The 12,731-nt window shown below is 49.9% G+C and overlaps 1 protein-coding gene across 1 annotated transcript in view; it reads left to right on the forward strand.

The window, feature by feature from the left end:
• The window catches only part of ASTN2 (astrotactin 2), a 320,188-nt gene that overhangs the window by 68,642 nt on the left and 238,815 nt on the right, over positions 1–12,731 (forward strand). The window contains exon 3 of the mRNA XM_053996162.1: positions 11,452–11,836. Coding sequence (XP_053852137.1) covers positions 11,452–11,836 — 385 coding nt within the window. The remainder of the gene's footprint in view (positions 1–11,451; positions 11,837–12,731) is intronic.

Below are 12,731 nucleotides of genomic sequence, written 5' to 3' on the forward strand. Positions count from 1 at the left end.
AAAGCCTGAAAGAAGGTCAGATACTGAGGACAACAGCTGAATCCCTGGGGAGTAAGAGGCTTTTTGTTTGGAGCAAGGGGAGGGTTTGAAAGGTGGAGGAGCTTGTGCAGGTCAGTGCTGCCTCTCAAGGGCGCTTATCTGCACCCCAGAGCTCCCTCCTCTCCTTGCCACCCAGGTGAACCTCTCTGGGAGCACACACGGCTGGATCTTCACCTCCCAATCATTCTTTCCCCTCAGGCCAAGCTGTTTCTTTTTCAGGGCTCTTCTGAAGATGAGAACATTGACTAAACTGGGCTTAATTTAGATTAGATGTGAACTCAGGCCAGCCACAGGATAGGCACCGCATCGAGGAGATGGGGCTGGGTGGAAATTGTTTTCCTGCCTCCTACAAGCTGAAAACTGCTGGGGGATGCCTGTTTGTGGTAGGGGGAATGAGCAAACTAAAGCTCAGTATTCAACAAACAAGGAGTGGAAAGGAGCTTTGTGAGCCCAAAGGTGTGGGCAGAAGGACTTTATTAGTTCCACTTGAAACATTTTGTCTCCATTCCCATTTAGCTGTGGAAACTAACTTCATTTGAGCTTTACATTTAAATTTTCAAAACAGGCCTGTCAAATTAGTAAAAGGAAATTTGATTAGAAAATGGCAGTAGGATTGAATCTTTGTTTTTCTCCGTTCACAATTTGGCTCAGCATTTGCTCTTAACCAAAAATACATCATTGGAAAAGTGGGTTTTAGCTAGTCAACACTTTCCAGTTGTGAGGAAAAAAACTAGGGAGCAGAGATGGAGAATTCCAGCCACTAGCTTCCCATTTGTTGCCCCTTTTCTGGGACCTGGAGAGTCAGGCTGTGCCACCAGGGCTGAGGTGGCATTAGTGGTGACGTGAGAACTGGAGGGAACGAGGGTCACTGAAGGTTGGAATGGCTTAGTGCCTTCCCTTGCTGCTGGCTGCCATCCCCATGGCTGGGTTCAGCTGTCTGAACTCCCAGAGGATATCAGGGGCTGAGCCTTGGAGCAGCTTCAGGAGCCTGGGTTAGTGGAGGATGCTTCGATGGGGCTGCTGGGCTGGTTTGGGGTGAGGTGCAATGCTCTGCCCATCGATCTCAGCACCTTGCTGTTCCCACTGCCTGCCCCAGGCTGCGCTGGGTGGGAGAACATTCCAGAGGGAGAAGGACCAGGAAGGCAGATGGGCAGTAGAGTTAAACACTGGCTAATAACAGCCAGGGGAAGGGACGGGGCTGGAGAGCTGGGAACTGCCATCCCAGTGCCCAGGAGAGCTTCCTGGGGGATGAGGGAGATTTGGGGTTGGAGGAGTAGCTTTCCCTGCCCAGAGCCCTCTTGGAAGCCTGGAACAGTAATGGGGTCTCAGACTGGCTCTGGAGTGGCCATCCTCACCTGGTCCCTGCCTGCTGCCAGGGATGGAGCCGGGATCTGCTCCACAGTTATTCACAGATGCTGCAATTAGGCTGGAGACGCAGTGTCAAAAACCTGTGTTAAAAACCTGACGGCAGCCCAGCCCCGGTGTGTGCACGGGGAGGGGGTTATCAGCCTGTTATTATCCATTTACCCAAATAGCCCAGCTAATCAGCTTTCAGATGGGGAGAATTAATTGGTTTCGATTGGAGCACCAGGCACGTTTAATTGAAATGAATCCTTTCCCGCTTCCAAACAGGCACTTTCTCAGCTGCTGCTGCCTGGGGAGGGGGGGCTGCAGCCTTTCCACCACCACCCTCATGGTGTGGTGCAGCTGAGCTGGGTGGAGCAGCTGTAACAGCCATGCCCTGCAATCCTCACTCCATCTGTGAAGGAGCTCTTGCTTCTCCATCCGTGCATCCCACTCCAAACCCTCTGCTCCCAGCTGGGATGGAAAGAGCAAGTCTGATTGTCTCAGCCCCTTGTAGCATACCAGGGAGCTTGGCAGGTCATCTTGGTGGCACCCAGGTGGCATCACTGTCACACTGTCACTTCTGCTCTCCTCCTGTTGGCTTGGATGTCCTGCATCCATATGGAAAAAAAGTACTTGAATTTCAGGAGGTTGGGGATGGGGACTGTCACCAGGGTGTGCAGGGCTCCTCAGAGCTGGGGGTTCAAAGGGCCCTTTGGGAGGTGCAAATCCAGCTTTTCCCAGCCCAGTGGCAGGGTGCCCTGTCCCCTCTTCTTCCAGGAAAGAGTTCACTGGTCTCACACCCTTCAAATAACGAGAAAAAATAAAATCTGGTGCATTCCCATACTTTTATATTCCCAATTGATGCAGCAAGAGGGTTGGGTGAAAAGGGAGCAGTTTCATCAAGATGTGCTGCAGAACAAAAATGTTTGTGTGGACTCATGTGAGCAATGAACGTGGGAGCTGTAGAGCAGGAAAACCCATCCCCATGGGTTTGTTTTTCCACTCTGCTGAGCCCCGAGGTGGTTTGGAGTCATCACATGGAGAGCTGGATGAGGGAACTCTCAGTTCTTGTCAGGCAGATGAAAAAGCAAAAAGCCCTGGGAGATGAAAAAGCCCTGAAACACAGGATAAATTTTATGTGTGCAAGGTTCCAGTGAAGTTAATGGGAGTTAAGTGTGTGGTTAAGTGCTGTATTTAACTGGGCTCTTAAGAGCCTGCTGGGAATAGCTGTGGTGTTTTGGGAGAGGAGGCTTGTGGGGTTCCTGAGGTCTTGGATCTTCTCTTTAAATCAAAGTCTTGGATCTCCCTGCTCTGCTCTACATGGGGGGGGGGGGGGGGGGGGGAGGAGGCAGCACAGTTTTCAAATTTCTTACCAAATCACAAATGAAAATTGATAAAAATTAAGGTTTGGTTTGTTTTTTCCCTTTGGTGTATGATGCTCCAGGTACCAGTGAAGGTTCTGTGGTGTGTGACTCCTGTACTGTGACTTTGATGCCAGAATTCCAAGGTACCTTCAGATGCTAAATGCCACATGGGCACGTGCAGAGAAGCTTTATCCCTGGTATTATGTTTGAATACCCTCCCTCTCCTGGAAAGCTGTGGTTTGTGTTCACTCAGCTGTGGATGTTCATTATGCTGAAATGTTTGCGCTTTAAATATGGTAAAGCAGGGATTTTTATTTTTTTTTTTCTTTTTGTGAGTTGTTGTTTCTGTGGGTTTTTTTTTTTTTTTTTTTTTTTTACACAGTAGGCTGGATTGTTCCAAAAAAAAAAAAGCAAACAAAAAAAAAACAAAAAAAAAACCCAAAAAAACCCAAAACCAACGAAACAAGCTCTTTTCTTCATGTCTGTGTGTACAATAGCACCTTCCCATCATCTCCAAAAATTGTTTGAGAATTCCATAAATAAATGCTAAACCCCTTTTGCTCTCTCTCTCCTATCTTCACCGTGGGTAGAGCAACCACTGCAGAGGAGACCTGGTCCATCAAGGAGATTTGGCTCTCTAAGAAGTTCCCTGTACTTGTGGTGAATTTTTGCACCTCTGGCACGTTTTCTGGACAAGTGGCCAGGATCTGGCACCCCCAAAAAGTGAGCTGGTTAATTGAGCAGAACGGGTGTTGTACCGTGTCCCTCTCAGGGGCTCGGGAGCTGCAGGCACGATGTGAATCGTGTTCGTGTTCCCTCACCCGGAGATGTGCATCTCTTATTAGATTAATCTTTTTTCTAATATATGCAGAATATACAGTGGGAACAGCATTAATTCGCACTAATGGTTGTGAGATCCACTGAGAATTAACTGCATTTTTTGCAAATTAGTGAGGAAGCGGATAAACACAGTTATTAAAAAAAACAAGCAAAGGTACTTTTGCAACAGCAGTACGTGTTTGTCATTTATCTGACAAGTGTTCTTTACTTTTAATTATATTTCATTACTTGCTAGCAAACGCTGTGCTGGTGAATATTGTAATAATCCTCCTAATTTGAGACCTTGCTTTAGCATTTGCTAAACCTTTGTTTGGAAAGGGTTGGGTAGGTCAGAGATGCTGCAGTGGCTGTGACTTTGGGAGGTCCCATGGCAAGTGTCTTCCATCCCTGGAGGTGTTACTGGTGAATTTGGTGAAACCAGGCTTAGACTGAACCCTGGAGGGCTTCACTGCTTTTCACTCTCAGTTGGGAAGGTATTAGGGGCACACAAAGTCAGTTTGGGTGGGTTTCAACTCGCCCTTTCCCTGGCAGGAGCTGCCTTTGCTGGCGACTGTGGCATGGGGGTGCTCCTTACCTGGGCTGGGCTCCCGTGGACAATCAGAGTTTGGGTTCTGTGCTGAGGATGCTGCAGGGAGGGACATTGTGTCAGGGGTGGCCCTGAGGGACTTGCCTTTAGCCCCGTGTTTCACTGGGAGGTGCTTTTTGTGTTGCCACAGCCCTGGGCACTCTCAGCCTGCAGCACATGGTTGTCCTGCCCGGTGAAACCTCACCTGCACTGGGAGACAGTTACTGTGGATGAGGTGGCCTCTTTTATTGAAATTCCAGTCGTTTTTCCTTAATTCAAGCGAATTTTCCCTCCTCTTTGGAATAGGGATGACACACAGTTCAGGTGTGGGGTGGAAATCAGCGGAGTGGGATGAACACGTGCAGGGGTCTCTTGTTGGCTTAGTGTGGAGCAGGATCGGGGCTCTGTAACTCAAACTCCTCGGGGGGAAGGAAAAGCTTTTGTTTTTGTCTCAGCTTTGTGCTCCCAGGCTGCCCACATTAGGAAAACATGAGCGCAAGCGCAGGAGACCTTATGAATTTTAAAATCTTCCCTCTCTGAGGGCAGGCTCTGGGTTAGCAGGTCAGCCCATTTAGGTGAACCGTTTAGCGCGCATTAAAATCACAATTTATGCAATCTGTGCCCCGGCTTTAAAAAGAGCCAGCAATCAGGTACTTAATAAAATCACCTCCAGCCCTCCTCTTTCAGCTTGCTGCAAATAAATGCCTTTTTTTAACATAATAAAAATGGATTAGGAGTCATTTTGAATTGTTATCCTAGCGAGATGTGCAGTTCGGGACACGCAGGCACGTTGGCTGTGATTGAGGGTTGTGTGTTTTGGTGCTTGCACACAGTCGGTGCCTGGGAGACCTTTCAAATAAACATTTACTGGAACATCACATTGCATGTCTGAGCAGCACAGAAAGGCTGATTGGCAGGTTCATTCCTTCTTTTGTTTCCCTTCTTGGATGAAACAGCAAAACAAAACTGAGCATAGCTTAAAAACAAAAAATTATATGAAAATGTGACTTGTCTGACTTGATTTTTTTTTTTTTTTATTTATTATGGAAGAGTCAAAGATTTTAAAGTTATGGTTCCCACAGCAACTGTAACTCTCATTGTTTGTGTGTGTGTTGTACTTTACAGGACTGTAGATGCTATGAAATTTATGCCCTGTGTGTGGATGTACAGCATGGTAGGAGGATCTGCATGGTCTGGATGGAGCCATCCTGTGGGAACCTTCCTCTTAAACCCCTGGGCCACATCCTGTGCTCCTTGCTCCCATTCAGAGAGGGTGGTTCAGGGGTGCTGTCACCTCTGGGCAGGCTCAGGTGACACAGCTGTGATAACAACACCCCCAGAAAACAGTGCCTCAATCGTATCTGTAGCTCAGTGAGGTGAGCTGTAGAAAGAGGGGGGAAAAGAGATGTAATACAGCTCTCTTTGGGCTGCAATTCAAGGAGCTGTCCCTGCTCAGCAAAGCACTGAGGCATGTGCTCTAGGCTCATGGACTGTAATGGGAATTAAACACATCTTTAAAGTTGAGTGTGTGGTTGGGCACCTTGGTGAAGCTGTGCTTGAGTGGAGATTTGAAATGTACAGGGAGAAAATGTGGGATTTTAGGAGCTTTGCCCTGTGTATCATCTTTGTCTCTTACAGAGAGAGGTGGGGTTGACAGGTCTGGGGTGAGGACTGGATCCAGATCTCTTTGGGATATATACATGTATATATTTTAATCCTGGTGTTTGTCTCTTCCTCTCTAGCCTTCATGCTGGCTTGCTGTCTGTCCTTGGTCCCACCCCCACGCTCTGCCTCAGTTTCCCTTCCTGGCACCCACTCATCCATGGGCTCATCAGTGGCCCCGCAGCATGTGGGGGTTTGGGCTGGCAGGGGGTGGCTGTGATTTGTAGATGGGGGTGGGCTCTGCCTGACCTCTCTTTGCATCCAGGGTCTGGTGGTGCCTTGTGTGTCTGGGTTGCCTGGGAGGGCATGAAGTGCCTCGGATGAGAGATAAGATGCTGTGGAGCTGAATTGTGGGAAAGCCAAAATTGGGGTGAAGGGAATTCAAGAAAAGACCATAGGATCATCTGCTGTTCCCTCAGAGCTGCACAGGGTGCAAGAATGCCCTGAAGCCTCTATTTCTCATTTGAAATAAAGTATGACTTTTCAAAAAGCATCCAGGCTTGATTTAAAAAAAAAAATTAAAATTGACAATGATGGATAATCCACTACACCCCTTGGTAAATTGTCCTAGTGTTTAATTACCTTTACAGCGAAAAAGGAAAGAAAGGAAAAGTACACAGTGTGAAGAGCCCCAAGGATCCTGTGGTTATTGCTGGCACCTGATTGCTCACTTTAATTCACCTGCAGGGATGATGCAGGGGATGTGATGCTCCAGCACTGGGGGCTCGTTCAGCCCATGGGGCATCCTTGAGCAGTGCTGGGGGACTGTCCTTGGAGCCGTGTCCAGGGCTGTGAGAGCCCTGCTTCATCCAGCAGCAGGTCAGTAGCCATGGGGCTGGTTGCCAGCCCAATGTTGGACAATAAATGGCTTCATGTTAGGAAAGAAAGAGGGATGTTCTTGCCTGAGGACAAAAATTTGCATTGGTGTTGGGAGGAAGGGGCCCAGGTCAGCACAAACTTGAGTGCTGTGCTGTTTAGCACTGGGTTTGCTTTGACCTACACAAGGGCTGCTGTGGTATAAGAGGTCTGCCCAGGCCAAATTATCCCCTCCAGCCTCGGATTTTCTTCTGTGACTTCAGCCTTTTTGGTGTGGCAGCTGGAAGACTGTCAGGGCTTGATTTCTGACCAGCTGGGCTGTCCCTGTGTGACTGCAAGGCTGCAGGGATGGGGGATTCCTGCAAGGCATCACACCGCATCCCAGCGCTGTGGGGAGCAGAGCTGGAAGGGGCAGAGGCTGTTGCAAGGAAGTTTGTCTGGACTCCAGAGGAGCAGTGGGACTCCCTTGTCTTTCACGGGCTTGGGGTGGGGTTGTGTTCAAAGCAGCAATGAGTCCTCTTGCTGCCCAGAAATTGTTCAGCATCTCAGAGACTCCTACAGAGTGATAGCCCTCCAATCTAACAGCTTGGCAGCCTTCATAATTTCTGTGAGGCTCAAATCTCTTGGGCTTCAGTGTGGCCTCTCCCATTGATTTTCCTTCTGGGCTTCAAATAACTCCCAGCCTTGCTGCTCTTCAGCTTCAGCTGAGCTTCACTCTGGTGCCACAAGCCCTGCAGTTCTTTCCACATGTGGGTTGTTCCCACCATCCCTCTTCTCCCCCATCTTCCTTCTCCCATTCCTTCTCCTCTCCTGTGGGTCTTGGCAACGCTCTGGTTGCTGGTGGCCCCTGCTCGGCCGGCCCAGGGCAGCAGGAACGTGGCAGGAAGGACATTACGTGGGAGAATATGCATGTTCACAGCTCAGAGGATTAAAGGCCCATGTTCTTATCACTGCAGAACAGAGTATTATAAATCCAGCCTTAGAATACCAAATCCCCACGCGGCTCGGCCATTGTTTGGGAATATTAAAAAGCTCGGAGACAGAAATAATCAGTTTCCGAATGACACGTTGTCAAATAAAACATTTCTCATATTATCCCTTCTTTCCCCTTTCTCTCTCCCGCTCCCTCAGTTGGATAATTTAGCACAAAAAATAGATTAAAATGAGGCTGGCTTGAACGCCTCCTAAGTCTGACTTTTTTTTTTTCCCCCCTTTTCCCCAGGAAGCTCTCCAGGCATGGTGTTGTTAAACAAGCAGCTGCCAGCACGGGGTCAGGGACAAAAGGAGCGCGTTGGAATTGAGCCGCCTGTGATGAGCCCATGGTGCTCACCCAGGGGGCTGGCACAGGCACCCCCAGCCTTTCCCAGGGGCCATTGTCCCAGTGATTGGCAGAGCAGAGATCTCTGGCTCCCCCCCAAAGGATGTGGGAGCTGTAGCTGGACTGGGAGCCCTTGGCTTCCTTGAGCCAGCACTGTCATTCTTGAGTCAGAGGGGAATGGTGCACCAGGAACATCTGTGCCTTTTTGCCTTCTTGTAGGTTCTCTAAGCAGAGAGATCTTTACTTAAGATTGTCTCCAGGACATTTCCCAGGAGCAGATATAAGGTGAGCCCAGACAGGAAGGTCCACAGTCCCAGGCCTGCCATGGGTACCTAAAACCCTTCCTTGTGTCCAGCTGGCACAGCTGCTCCTCCTGCAAGGCTTTTCCTGTCACTCTGACCTTTCCTGAGCATCTGGGATGTCTCTGGCCCTGCTTTTCCATGGAGAGTGAGTGCCTGTGTGCCCATGGGTGCAGAGTGCTCTGCCCTGCAGCCCCTTTCCAGCGGCAGAGTGCACAAAGAAGTGAGTGATATCCAACTGGGCAGCTCAGGGATTGGTGGTAAAGGCCTTGGAGAAGATTGTTTCCCAGCAATCACATCCAGGAGTGTTGTTCTGAAGCCCTTCTGGACCACAAGAACCCTCTCTTTGCTGTAAAGATGCTGGCACATGAGCCAGACCTGGTTTTGCAGTGGGGTTTGTTGTGTTGACGTTTGTGGCCCTGCTGTGTCCTTGTCACCTGGCCTGGCCTCCCTTCTGGTGGGCCATGGTTTCTCTCCTGCTATAGTAAAATGCAGCGAACCCCGATGCGGGAAGAAACTATGATGTCTGGCTCCAGATCAGAAAGCTGAAGGATAACTTTATTAAAACTATACTATATTACGTTAATATACTATTTAAAGAGATACTATACTATTCTACATATTTACTTCTTACCTATCTAACTAACTCAAACTCGTGACTCTGCTGAGAGCCCGAGCCACAGCTGGATCCCACTGGTCACTGACCCCAAACAACCTTCACCAGAATCCAACCCAGCAATCACTGCAGGTAAACAATCTCCACACGGGGAAAACAAAGGAACAGAGATAAAAATTGTTTTCTCTTCTTCTCTCTGTGCTTCTCCAAGAAATCCTAAGTGACAGAATTATGTCTCTCTGTCCAGAAAATGTGAATGCCACATCCTGCAAATTGGGTGTCTGAGGAAATGCCAGGGGGTGTGGGTGGCTCAGGCCAGGAGCTCCTGTGATGCTCTGAGGTCTCCATGCGTCAGGCACTGTGCAAATCCAAGGAAACTCATGTCTGCTGTCCCAGGCTGAAGTGTCCATGCTGGTTCTTGTTTCTGAGCATGGAAGGCCATGGTGGGTCTTCATCCCTCTGGTCCTTGAAGTGCCCTGGTAGTGCAGGGCATAAACCTGAGCAGCACACCAAGCCCTGCCCCTCTGCCATGCAGGGATCCCTGAGCATCTCCTGGACAGCAAAACACCTCCCCTGATAGTGCACATCATGCAAATTGGGGAACTCAAGCTGAGCAGTATCCTGAACCCCTGAGTCCTGCATGTGTTAGGAAAAATTGGCAGGAGAGGAGGGGATCCTGATGTGGGGCATGCTGGGCTGGGCCCCTCCTGTGGCAGGGAAACATTTCCTGAGGCAGCTCATCCTGTGAACTGCTCTTTCCACTGCCACCTCCTTACAGCTGCTCCTGTTTAGGAGTCAGAGCCGTGCTCCAGGTGCAGCCTGGTGCGTTGTATGGAATGCAGAGGGAATATTTCCACGCCTCTGCTCTGCTGTAGAGCTCGGTGCCGCTCTGGGCTGTGGCATCCCAGGTGCCCAAGGAACGCCTGCCCTGCCCTGGCTGTTCCTGTCATGCTGCAAAGCCCTGGTCACTCGTGCTGCTCCTGATTTACATGCCCTGCCTTGCTTGTCTGCCACGGGATAAAATTGCTCTGATGCTGCAGAGATTAAGAGGCTGGGAGCTGACACAGGCACAGCTCTTGTGTGTGTAGGGATGAATTTAACTTCCAGAGCAGCCAGAGGCAGAGCTGGCTCCCTCTGGTACTCTCTAACCAGGCTCCCTTGAGAGGATGTGGTACTTCCATGTACATATAGATATTTGGAAGTTGTTTTTTGTTTTTTTTTTTTTTTTTTTTTTTTTTTTTTTTGTTGTTAAAGATTTTTATTTTTAATGTTAATGTTGTTGAGAGCTGTACTGAATGAAATTTGGAGGATGGGAAAAACAAGAGCTTAGTAGAAAAGGTCTGAGTCTGGAATATGTTGTGCTGTTCCCCAGCTCTGCAGCTGATCTTGAAACCACAGGGAAATCAGACCAGAAATGTTGGAGCTGGGGTAACCATGCCTTGGGAGCATTGCCTGTGAGGGGCCATTTGTTGCACCATCATTTTTGGGAAATGTGTGTCTCTGCTAGGGCTTTTTTGCTGCTGGGTGACAGTTGGGTTGTTTTAATGAGTTTTTTTTTTCTCCTAAGTGGTGGACTGTGATTATCCCCATTCCCCTTCTCCCCATGTGTAGGGGGCCTGGGGGTCCCAAGGAGTGAAGTGGAGAGAACAAAGTCCCTGGCAGAATGGTCAGAGTTGAACTGGAGGTGTCACTGTGCTATTCCCAGCTGAAGACCATCCCTGGCATCCCCATCTACCTGCCCATGACCTCACACCTGAGAGGTGGCTGCTCCACAAATCCACCTGTGTGTGTGGTTCAGGGGCTGTTGATGGAAGGGTGCTCTGGGGCTTTACTCAGAGGGAGGTGAAGCACTGGAACAGATTGAACAGATTGTCCAGGGAAGCTGTGGGTGCACCACCCCTGGAAGTGTTTGAGTCTGGATGGGGGTGAAGCAACCTTGCCCTGGTGGATGGTGTCCAGTTCTGACCCCTCAGTTTAGGAAGGACGTTGAGATGCTCAAGTGCATCCAGAGGACGCAACGAGGCTGGAGAGGGGCTTGGAACACAAACCCTGTGAGGAACCACTGAGGGAGCCGGGGGTGCTCAGCCTGGAGAAAAGGAGACTCAGAGGTGACCTCATCACTCTGTACAGCTCCTGAAAGGTGGCTGTGCTCAGCTGGGGCTGGGCTCTTTCTCCAGGAACTGACAGAACCAGAGGACACAGCCTCAAGCTGTGCCAAGGGAAACTTTGGTTGGATATTAGGAAAAAGTTTTTTACAGAAACGGTGATAAAGTTCTGGAATGGCTGCCCGGGGAGGTGGTGGAGTCACCATGCCTGGGTGTGTTTAAAACAAGCCTGGATGTGACACTGGGTGCCAGGGTTTAGCTGAGGGGTTGGGGCTGGGTTGGACTCGATGATCTTGAAGGTCTCTTCCAACCCAGTGATTCTGTGAATTCTGTGTCCCTGCCCATGGCAGGGGGGTGGAATGAGATGGACTTTAGGATCTCATCCACCCATCATTCCATGATTCTATGGACCCTGCAGCACCCCATCACCCCTCCCTGGACCCCGTGCGCTCCTGACAGTGCCCTGTGCTCTCTCTGCAGGGTGGGCTGATCGCGCTGCTGCTGCTGCTGCTGGTGTTCATGGTGGCCCTGTACGCCCAGCGGCGCTGGCACAAGCGCCGCCGCATCCCGCAGAAGAGCGCCAGCACCGAGGCCACGCACGAGATCCACTACATCCCCTCGGTGCTGCTGGGCCCCCAGGCCCGCGAGAGCTTCCGCAACTCGCGCCTGCAGGCCCACAACTCCGTCATCGGGGTGCCCATCCGGGAGACCCCCATCCTGGACGACTACGAGGACGAGGAGGAGGAGGAGACGCCGCGGCGGGCAGAGCCCAGCACCAGGGAGGATGAGTTTGGCAGCCAGGTGACAAGGACGCTGGAGAGCCTGGGCCGGGGCGGGGAGGAGAAACCTGACTACGAGAAGAAAGGTTTGTGGCTTTTCTCTCTCTCCTCTGCTGGGGAGCAGCGCGTTCCCCAGGGTATTTCGGCTAACGCATACTTGATTGCTTGCATTTCTAAAATCTGTCTGTCAGAGGCTGCTACACCCACCTCTGCTTATTGAAATGTTATTATGAGCCATTTAATATTGTTCACCTGCAATGCACAGTAAAATGCACTTGAATAAACAAAAGCAAAGCATGTTAATGCTGTGAGTGACTCCAACAGGAGCAAGGAAGGGATGTGCTGGCTTGCTCTGTGCAGGGAAGGGATCTTGGGGTGGTGCTGAACCATCCTTCCCTTCTTGTGTGGGCTTTCCAGACAGACTTAGCAGCCACAGTGGCAGGAGTGGGGACAGGGACTCTTTCTGGCTCCATGGAGGAGCCAGGGATAGCCTAGGTGATGCAGTGTGTCTGGAAAGCAACTCACTGCCCTTGTGATGGTCATAAGTAGTGGCTGAGGTTGTTTTTCTTCCACCCTTAAAATGCTCTTTACTCTTTCCCCTTTTAAACAAGGCTGTGATGATTGTGATGGGTATTTTTGCTCAGACAGATTTGGAGGTGCCCAGGGTCAATCTGCCATCCTCGAGTGCTGCTCTGAGAATCCCTGTTGGCATCTCTTGGTGTGTGTCTGGCTGTTACCAGCCCATGGGTTAAGAGATGTCTCCTCAGCCCTCTGCTCAGTGAGAATGAACAAATGAAAGCCTTCACATCTCATAATTGAGCTACCTTCTTTCTTCTTCATATTCTTTTCTTTGTTTTGCTTTTCTATAAATTATTTAGAGTTGTGAGAGTGGGGAAGACAGCAGTAACTGCATTTCAGTGCTCTTCAAAACAAAATAGCAAACAAGATCTAGAGCAGAATATTAAACTATCCAAGGGCTTC

The sequence above is a fragment of the Vidua macroura genome, chromosome 21, assembly GCF_024509145.1.
Source record: "Vidua macroura isolate BioBank_ID:100142 chromosome 21, ASM2450914v1, whole genome shotgun sequence".
NCBI classification, from domain to species: domain Eukaryota; kingdom Metazoa; phylum Chordata; class Aves; order Passeriformes; family Viduidae; genus Vidua; species Vidua macroura.